General features: G+C 41.9%; 1 protein-coding gene across 1 annotated transcript in view; it reads right to left on the bottom strand.

Annotated features, from left to right (window-relative positions):
* map2k4a (mitogen-activated protein kinase kinase 4a) overlaps positions 1-9,715 on the bottom strand; it is a 206,060-nt gene extending 196,345 nt beyond the window's left edge. Inside the window, exon 1 of the mRNA XM_068057961.1 lies at positions 8,905-9,715. Within this exon, the coding sequence (XP_067914062.1) occupies positions 8,905-8,992 (88 nt within the window). The 5' untranslated portion in view covers positions 8,993-9,715. The remainder of the gene's footprint in view (positions 1-8,904) is intronic.
* Positions 9,716-11,183: the final 1,468 nt, after the last annotated feature.

Here is an 11,183-nt window from a genome sequence, read left to right on the forward strand (position 1 = left end):
ATAGTTACATCTCTCTTTTTGCTGGAACAAGACTGTTTAATATATGATGGGGAGAGGATTGCAAATGGGGAGATAGGTTTTGGATGATATACTTGCTGACTACCAAAGAACAGAGGCATTTTAACTCATTCTCAGGATATGAACGTCACTGGCAAAACCAGTATTTACTGACTCCCTAGTTACCCTAAAGTAAAGGCAGGCCACCTTCTTGTGGTTTGATACAGGCCATTTCAGAGGCTCAACCATATTGGTGTGAAATGGGAGTCACATAAGCCAGAATAGGTAAGGACAAGTTTCCTTCCCAAATGGACGCTAGAGAACGATTTGGGGTTTTACAACTATCCAACAGCTTCACGGTCAGTGTTACTAATGGTAGCTATAAAAAAGGAACTCATTCTCAAACTGCCATGGTGGGATTTGTATTCACATTCTCTGAATTAACTGTTCAGGCCTCTTGATTATTAGCACAGTAGCAATCACTACACTATCGCACCTCATTAGAAAAAGCTAATTTCCCAATAACCAGGAAAGTAAGTTAACACAAGAAATGTTACAATAAAGATGCACTTTATCAAGTGCTCTTTCACTATTATATACCAGTAAATTGCATGATTGAGGCACTACAACACATAACAGACTAAAGACAAATGCAACACTTCTGCATACAGGTCCTTTAATACTATAGCAATGCTGTGTTAAAGATGAAACTGCAGTACGGTGTGCAGTTTTGTTCTCCATATCCAAGGAGAGATATACTTGCCTTGGAGGCACTACAGCGAAGGTTCACCACTGGTTCCTGGGATGTCAGGGTTGTCCTATGAGAGGTGAGTAAATTGGGCCTATACACACTGGAGTTTAGAAGAATGAGAAATGATCTCATTGAAACACAAGATTCTGAAAGGGCTTGACAGCGTAGATACGGAGAGGTTGTTTCCCCTAACTGGGGAATCTAGAACAAGGGGGCACAATTTCAGGATAAGGGGAAATTTCTTCACTCAGAGGTTTGTGAATCTTTGGAATTGTCTACTGCAGAGGGTTGTGGATGCTCCATCATCGAATATATTCAAGACTGGGATAGATAGATTTTTGATTTCACAGTGAATTAAGGGATATGGGGAGCAGGCAGGAAAATGGGAGTTGAAGCAGAAGATCAGCCATGATGGTATTGAACGGCGGAGCAGGCTCGAGGGGCTATATGATCTACCCCTGCTCCTATTTCTTATATTATGTTGGTAGCTGGTTGAAAATAGCAAAGGAAAAAGTGAATCGTTGGAAAATCAGATTGAACGATTATCACAAAAGATGGCAGTTATGTTGAAGCCTAGAAATTTGAACTGTATTGAGAAAACTTTATGAATGCTTTGTGTCGATTACAGTTTGCTATTGTGCACATGCAGTTAACGTTTAAAGTTGCACAAAGACTTTATAAACACAGTGTATAATGTATTGGATCACAGTATTTCAGACACTGCTGGAATCACACATTGAAAATTATTAATCTATATGGCAGACTTAACACTAGGGGCAAAGAAGTCAGGAAAGAATATTTTTCAGTTGCTGCTTAACTTGTTCACAATTAGGTTTGCATATCAACCAACTAAATATTTCATTACTGCAGATATAAAATTCCTATATTTCATCTACAGATCTACGTCTGCCACTATACAGAATATATCTGAAAGTAAACTAATACAAATTCACTTTACTAAATCAGTACTGTCAGTTCTTGCAATTTAACAGCTACTGTACAGAAACACATAAGCCGCTACTGTAGTTGAGACAAATAATATGTGATAACTAAATTTCAGCTTTACTTAACAGCAATTTCTTAACTCATTCTCTGAATGTGGGCTTCATTGGCAAGGCCAACAATTATTCCCCAGCCCTGGCTGTCCTCGAAAAGGTGGTGCTGAGGCATCGTCTTGAACTGCTGCAGACTGTGTGGTGAAGGTACTCCCACAATGTGCTGCGTAAAGAGATATAGGACTTTGACCCAATGCCGATGAAGGAAGAGTGATATATGTCCAACAAACTAAGACTTGGTGATGTTCCCATTCAACTGTTGTCCTTCTAGGTAGTGGAAGTCATGGGCTTGAGATGTTAGAAGTCTTGGGTAGTTGCTGCAGTGCATCCTGTAGATCCTACACACTGTAGTCAATGTGCACCTGTGGTGGAGGGAGTGGGTGTTTAAGGTGGATAGGCAACAGGCTGCTTTTCTCAGATGGCATTGAGCTTAAGTGTTGTTGCACCACACTCTTCCAGGCAAGTGGAGAGTATTCCATCACAATCCTGACTTACCGGTGGAAGGGCTTTGGTGAATCAGAAAGGGAGCCACTCACTACAGAAAATCCAACCACTGATCTGTTCTACTATCCACAACATGGGTGTGGCTGGTTCAGTTGAATTTCTGATTAATGGTGACCCACAGGATGGCAATGGTGAGGAATTTGATGATGGTCACAGGGAGGTAGTTGAACTCTCTTGTTGGAGATGTTCATTGCCTGGTACTTGAATGGCGTGAATGTTACTTGCCACTTATCAGCCTAAGCTTGTATATTGTCTAAGTCTTGCTGCATATGACCATGGATTGCTTCATTATGAGGAATTGCAAATGGAGCTGATCACTGTGCAGTCATCAGCAAACAAACCCAATTCTGACCTGATAAAGGGAAGCCCCAGGCTGCGAAAAGCAGCAAGAGAGGAAATAGCAGAAGGTCTGACCATCATTTTCCAGTCCTCACAGTTGTGTGGTGCAGAGGACTGCTCATGTTGTACCTCCTGTTCAAAAAGGGAGCGAGGGATAAACCGAATAGTTACAGGCCAGTCAGTCTAACCAGTTAGTGGGCAAATTATTGGAATCAATTCTGAGACACAGGGTAAACTGTCACTTAGAAAGGCACAGATTAATCAAGAATAGTCAGCATGAATTTGTTAAGGGAAGATCTTGTTTGACCAAACTGATCAAATGTTTTGAAGTAACAAGGAAGATAGATGAGGGTAGTACAGTTAATGTGGTCTGCATGGATTTTAGCAAGGCTTTTGACAAGGTCCCACATGGCAGACTGGTTTTTAAAAAATCCCACGGGCTCCAGGGAAATGTAGCAAGGTGGATACAAAATTGGCTCAGTGGCAGGAAACAAAAGGGTAATTGCTGATGGGTGTTTTTGCGACTGGAGGGCTGTTTCAAGCAGTACTGGGTCCCCTGCTTTTTGTGGTATATGTTAATGATTTGTATTTAAATGTAGGGGGCATGATCAAGACGTTTGCCAACGACACAAAGACTGGCCATGTGGTAGATAGCGAAAAGGATAGCTGTAGGAAGATCTTTATGGTCTGGTCAGATGGACAGATAAGTGGCAAAGGGAATTCAACTCAGAAGTGTGAGGTGATGCACTTGGGGAAGTCAAGCAAAGCAAAGGAATACACGATTAATGGGAAGTGTAGAGAAAGTGAGGTACCTTGGAGTGAATGCCCACAGATCCCTGAAGGTAGGAGGACAGGTCAATAAGGTGGTTAAGAGGGCATATGGAACCCTTTCCTTTATTAGCTGTGGTAATGAATACAAGAGCAGGGAGGTTATGCTGGAACAGGCCACAACACGAGTACTGTGGGCAGTTCTGGTCACCTCATTACAGAAAGGATGCAATTGCACTAGAGAGGGTACAGAGAAGATTTACGTGGATGTTGCTGGGAGTAGAAAAATGCAGCAATGAGGAAAGATCGGATAGGCTGGGGTTGTTCTCCTTGGAACAGAGAAGGTTGAGGGGAGATCTGATTGAAATTTTGAGGGGCCTGGATAGAGTGAAGGTGAAGGACCTTAGCAGAGAGGCCAGTGACTAGGGGGCATAGATTTAAAGTGATTAGTAGAAAGATCAGAGGGGAGATGAGGAAAACATTTTTCACCAGAGGGTGGTGATGGTCTGGAACTCACTGCCTGGATGGGTAGTTGAGGCAGAAACGCTCAACTCATTCAAAAGGAGCCTGGATATGCACATCAAGTGCCGTAATCTGTAGGGCTACGGACCAAATGGAAGGTGGGATTAGAATGGATCATTATTCGGCCAGCAGAGACACAATGGGCCAAGTGGCCTCTTTCTGTGCCATAAACTTTCTATGATTAAGCAGCTGAAGATGGTTGGGCCTAGGATGCTGCTCTGAAGAACACCTACAGCAATGTGCTGATGTAATTGCACTAGAGAGGGTACAGAGATGATTTACGAGAATGTTGCCGGGACTGGAAAAATGCAGCAATGAGTAAAGATTCAATATGTTGGGGTTGTCCTGAGGCCAAAATGATTGACCTCCAACAAACATAGCTATCTTCCTTTGTGCTAAGTATGACATCCAGCCACTGGAGTATTTATAACCTCTCACCCCCCAGATTCCCATTGACTTCAGCATTACCAGGATTCCTCGATGCCACCTTGGTGTCACCGGCAGTCACCTCACCTCTGGAATTCAACTCTCTTGTCCACATTTGGACCAACACTGTAATGAGGTCTGGAGACGAATTGTCTTGGAAACCAAAATGGGCATCAGTGAGGTTACTGGTGAATAAATGCTACTCGATACCAATGCTGATGATCCCTTCCTTCACTTTGCTGATGATTCACAATAGGCAAATAGGATGGCAACTGGGCAGGTTGGATTTGCCCTGCTTTTTGTGGAAAGGACATACTCTGGCAATTTCCCACATTGCCAGGTGGATGCAATGTTGCAGCAGTATTAGAACAGTTTGGCTAGAGGCACAGCCAGTACTTGAACTCAGATCTTCAGTACTATAGCCGGGATGTTATCAGGACTCAACCATTCCTTGATATCATGTGGAGTGAATTGAATTAGCTGAAAATGGTAACTATGATGGTGGAGATCTGAGGAAGCAGTGATGGATCATCCATTCAGCACTTCTGGCTGCAAATGCTTCAGCCTCATCTTTTGCCATGAATGAGGATGTGATGTTCATGAAGCCGCCTGCTCCCATTCGTTGCTTAATTGCCCACCACCATTCACAACTGAATGCGGCAGCACTGCAGGGCTTTGAACTGATCCACTGATTGCAGGATTGCTTTTCTCTGTCGATAGCATCCTGCTTTCGCTATTTAGCATGCATGTAGTCCTGTGTTGTAGCTTTACCAGGTTGGCACCTCATTTTCAGGTACATCTGATGTTGCACCTGGCATGCTCCCCTATACTCCTTATTCAACCCCAAGGACGTTGAGGAGGGCTCATATTAGTCAGTCATTTATGGCATGGAAGGAGGCCATTTGGCCCTCCATGAAGCAATTTGGTCAGTTCCACTTCACTGATCGATCCTCAAAGCCCTGCAAGTTTATTTCCTTCAAGTGGCCATCCAATTTCCTTTTGAAATCATTGATTGTCCCTTGTGGGTCACGAGTTCCAGGTTATTACCACTTGCTGCGTAAAGGAGTTCTTCCTCACATTCCCCCTGCATCTCTTGCCCAAAGCCTTCAATCTGTGTCCCCTAGTCCTTGTACCATTAGCTTGGTCATCTGGTTTGATAGCGATGAGAAAGTGAGTGACATGCCAGACCATGCGATCATAGATTGTGTTGGATTACAATTCTGCCGGTGGCCCACAGCAACTTATAGCTGCCCAGTTTTGAACTGCTAGACCTGTTAGAAAGAAATAACTTGCATTTATATAGCGCCTTTCATGACCTCAAGATGGCCCAAAGCACTTTTTGGGATCTTTTACATTGATCTGAAGGGGCAGAGGGAGCCTCAGATCAACTCATCCGAAACACAGCACCACTGACAGTGCAGCACTCCCTCTGTACTGCACAGAAGTGTCAGTGCTCAATGAATGAACCCACAATTTTCTGACTCAAAGATAAGGAAGCTACCCACAGTACCAAGGCTGACACCTTAATCTAACCCATTTAGCAAAGTGGTAGTGCCACAACAAAATGTTGCTGGGTGTTCTTAGGGTGAAGATGGGATTTGGCCTCCACAATAACAATACTGTTATGAGCAGATGTATCCGCAACAGGTAGATTGGTGAGAATGAGGCCAAGTAGGTTAAACCTCTTTTTACAGCAGTTTGATGTAACGGAGAGGCTTGCTAGGCCTTTCAGAAGGCAGTCAAGACTCAGCCACACTGGCATGAGACTGGAGTCACATATAACCCAGACCAGGTAAGGATGTCAGGTTTCCTTCCCTAAAGGACATTACTGAACCAGTTGGGTTTTTGTGACAATCCAACAGCTTCGGTCACTTTTACGGATATCAGCTTTTTAATTTCAGATTTGGCTTTAATATAAGAGCTCTGCCATAGATGCAAGTAAATGAAAACACCAAACACTTCACAGTACCTAACGCCTGTGCTGATAACTGCAGAAAAGCCAACTAAAAAAAGCATGCTGAACATACCACACACCCTAATATAATGTGCAGGTGGAACCCATAGCCACTAATTGGACATGGCCAAGGGTACTGCCACACTGGGCCTCATTCATAAATGAATTCCAAACAAAACAGCAATTACAGCCAATAAATGGCATTCCTGACTCTGCACTGAAGATCTTCCTTAATCCAACTTGAGACTAAATTACTACCTACTGCAACTGTACTCTCGTGTGTTCAATAGTACTGCCAGCCCAGAGGACAAATGAACTCATGAAACAGCTTTAGGTTTAACAGGCTTTTTTTAATGTTGGTATGCAATATTGAGACAGATACCATTGGCTAGTGTGCTCTGCAACTCATGTCTGAGAACAACCATGTGTGATGGAACCAATTAATCAAAGTTTATAATGTAAAATTATGAAATACATTCAGCAGTACAATTATGCAAATTTCATAATCTTACACTGTAAAAACATTTTCCAGAACTACACTTTAGTTACAACACAAACAAAATGGAATATTGCACTATTGGCCTCCTACGAACTGACAATTTGTAGGACCAATATAAAAATGTCTATAATGTTTTAGCAGACCAAAAAAAGGCACGTCATTTTGGAAATATTATCCACAGCTTGCAATGCAACATTTCAGAAAGGAAGGGAACATTTGTATTTCCTCTATGAACTGTTTCATCAATGTACAACAAATTGTATCTAATTTTTTTGCAACAGCGTAGTCTAAATTCTTGTACAACATTTCATATAATTTTTAATTCAATACATTTTGTCAAGTATACATTTTTAATAGAAGGCTGGCATGGCAATACAGTCACAGACACTGACATACTATCACACACCAATATTATGTGGCAGGACATCGACACATGGCCACAATCCCCACTCACTGATTTGTTTATCCCACATGTCACCATTTAGAGTAAATACTACATTTTGTTTTAAGAAAGGGGGCAAACCTAGAGCTTCTCAAGTACCTCTAGGTTCATGGAGGCTGGGGGAAATAAGCTGACCGTATATTCAAACCATGATGTGGGGCATAGAGACTCCACGAGGGAGAAAGGGAAATGGAACCTTCAAAGGTAAACCAAAAGAATGAATGACTAGCAAAACAATAAGCTAATCAAGCAAATTCTGATGTTGCAAACTACAACAGCAAATCTCAAGTATTCAAGATTAATAACACAAGGTTAAACATTATTGCCCTGTAGCTTACAACCAGGCATTAGTTATTGTCTACAAGTTCTCCAAGTTTTATTACTGCAATATTTTCATCATACTGATCCTATTAAGAGACAGTATATGGCTGAAAGGACGGTAATAATGAAATGGATGAATGAATTCAGCATTATTTCAGTAATGTCATTTACTTTTGACAGAATACCAGGAAAATACCATATAGTTTTATCTACAATTTTGCAGCTGGCAGCAATTCCACCATCAAATTTTTATACTTGTCTTCTATGTTGTATATCGCTAAAAATAGATGTGCAAAGAATGAAATCTTTTAAGTACTTGATTTAACATCCTACAACCCAAAAAGGTGCAAAAATAGTTTAGTTACTACATTATATTGCCAACTATATTCCAGCTAGATGCCAAATACAAACATTGTCACCCTGCAAAATAGACTTAGCCTTTAATCTTATGTTCCAATAGCCTGCAATACCTATTCTGTTCCTCTACATAATGCTATTGTAATTAGATTTATTAAATTTACATAGAGGAACCTCACAGGATAAGTACTGTACCAAAGTAGAATATGGGCCTGAAAAATAAGCTAAAACAGGTAGAAATATCTACTCAGTGTAACGTCGTTTAACTAAAGCCCTTATTTAGGGAAGGCAGGCACCATTACTCGTTACCACAGCAAGCCAAGTTAACTATAAAAAATGATTACCAGTGTAAAAAGACATAGTAACAAGCCAAATGACCACCTTCGATGCCGTAAATGACTATGACTCTATCCAAGTTTGAAATACTCGACTGTAATGGGAGTTATAATATATTTCACTGCAACCAGAGGCAGAGGAAATGGGGCCGTGTAAATAGGAGAATTTGTATTCCAACACCACTATACTATGCCATAACTGAAACATTCATGCAAACATTTCAAGATAATTCACCATGTTAAGCACTTTGGAATGTTTCAGGTGCCAAGGCATTACTTAAATGCAATTACTTCTTTCAGTAAAAGGTAAATGTAGGACATACGAACAGGAGCCTAAAATTGACAATTAAAAACCCCCAACACATTTTACATAGTAGCACCTGCAATGTTGTAAACACTGGAGGCATAAAAAACTCCCCCGATATTAATCTCATGAATGATAAATGTATTTTAAAGTGCAGACAAATTAGAGCTGCCTAAATGGACCCACACCTTGCACATCTAAGCAAAATGAAGAGGTTGTTTGTTGTACGTGTGGCACAGTACGAACACTCCAGAAACAGAAAGACAAGGTGGAAATCTACATTCACAGGCTGCAAATAAAATTGCACAAGAGTGCGGTGCGACGGCTTACCCTGCATGCAGGTAGTTGTGTTTTGCTGCTGACTCTGTTGCTGCTGAGCTGAGCTGCTGGAGTTGTTGCTGTAGCTGGGAGTCGCCATTGTACAGATAATATTCCAAGGGGGGGGGCTGCAATGCAGCAACTCGTTCGCTCGGTCACTCGCTTCCTTTTTTTTAAATATAAAAACACCCCCCACCCCCTTACACACACTTGCACTCAAATCTCTTAAGCACTTAACAGGACCCAAACCCCGCCGGCACCGTCAACAAAAACCAGTTAAAATCCGCCTCCTGTCTTCCTTCACGCACCATATCACAATCAAAGACAGACACACACACGAATTTTTTTTTTAAATGAATTGGTTATATAATTAAAAAAATAAAACCTCCAAAATTTTAAGCCCGTTTACACAAATGTATCTATTTAACCCAAAACTTAAGACGGCGAGAGAAACGACGCGCAGCCGTTTCCACAGGAAAGTCCACAGGTTAGTTTCTAAATGAAATTAATTTTTTCTTGGGTTTTTTTCAACAAAAAAAGGAAAAGATATTTTAAACTAGGAACTGCCCGACTGCCTGGAGGCGCCGCCACTGCAGCCCTGACAAAGAAGGCATGGAAACCTGCTGCCCCCTTCCAACGGCGAGAGAGAGGCCCTCTGTGTGTAAGAGAGAAATTTTAAAAAAAACTGAGATTTGTGTACGGCCCGAGAAAGATGTAATCACAGAAAAATTCGGGAAAATCCCATTAAGAATGCGTCCCTCCTGGCGTCACATCTGTGAGTGAAGGAACAAGATGGGAAAGGGAGAGGAGGGGGAGGGGGGCGGCACAGGACGACGCTTCCCACTGCGCAGACGCGGAGCTACCGCGGCGCACTCTGGGACCTGTAGTTCCGACGCCTCGGGCAGCCACCTTCGCGGGAGGCGCGAGTCCAGAGGAAAACAAACTACAGTTCCCACCCGGCAACGCGGCCAGGGCGGGGAAAGGGGGCACGCGTCCGGGTCGCCAGACATTGGCCCCGCCCCTCGCGTAGCGTTGTTTGTGACGCAGGCTGCAGCCACATCCAGGGTTTGCTGCAAGGACACGAGTTCCGCTCACCCTGCAGGGTGAAGTTGACAATTGTATGCTTAAGTTGCAAGCTGTTTTTAGTATTTACTCAGAATTAGTTCCTGAACACAAAACTCCAGGCTTTTCTGAATTGATCACCTTACTTTGGGTTTTGAGTAGGCTGTGTGTAATTTTCAAAGTTACAAATGGACACCCAAAATCTGAATTTAGTTTTCCCCTTCTGTGTTTGAAGATGTGCAAAATGTTAGTTATCATTTAATTTCTATCAGTAAGTAAGAATATTTTGAATCTCATAATCTCAATAATCTGATGTGGCAGTGAAAATGGTGAAAACTGATTTTTATTTTTGTTTCAGTAGTATCATTTTGATTACTGTGCCTGTATATGTGTGTTGCTCAAAGATGACCTGGAAGGCATGAAGTTGAGAAGTACCAGTTAAGAGATTGAACTCATAATCAGTTTTCAATCTCGTTTGAAGCTGCACTGAGTGGAGTTATGACATCTTCCCATTGGTGGGGAAGCCAAGGTGACAAGTCATCGCTGATGGTGCTCACACAGCTTTAACTACAAAGTGGGGTTGGAATTGGTTGCCCATCAATCCATGTGACTGGAAAAACCTAAATGGGGAAGGAAAATATTTAAACAAATTGGGCGAGTTCCACGGCTTGGCCTGTTCCAGAGAATTACAATAGGGTCTTAAATGCTCCAAACAACTTGTGGAATAACACAATTTCATTTCATTCATTCATTTTACAAAGCCCTCAAAAAAATGTATCTTGTAGAGTACAACATTGAATCAACATGTTGTGACCGGGAGACATAAGAACTTGGCATCTTTCTACAGTTTGTGATATGGTAAACTCCAATCTTATCACACCACCTGGAATAGGAGCAGAACTGAGCCATTCTCAAAAAACAAGAATAAATGGAGGTCTACTTTCCTGTATCTCCAAGCAGCTGGTTACATTTGTAGAGACTGGCAGGCTGGGTAGGAGATCTGCTCCCATAATTTCTACCAATGCTGTTCTCAAATAGGCTGTTGGAAGTTACATGAGGACTGCTCGGATAACTGACCCTGAAATTGCCTTTTTCACTTTGTGGTACAACATCTTATCTCCCTTATTTTTCCTGACAGAATTACATATGAAACGGAGGGCTCACTATCTAGGAGAATCATATACAAACACTCACATCTGTCTACACTGATATACTACAGTTATATGGCA

Source organism: Heterodontus francisci, chromosome 26 (assembly GCF_036365525.1).
Source record: "Heterodontus francisci isolate sHetFra1 chromosome 26, sHetFra1.hap1, whole genome shotgun sequence".
Classification (NCBI taxonomy): domain Eukaryota; kingdom Metazoa; phylum Chordata; class Chondrichthyes; order Heterodontiformes; family Heterodontidae; genus Heterodontus; species Heterodontus francisci.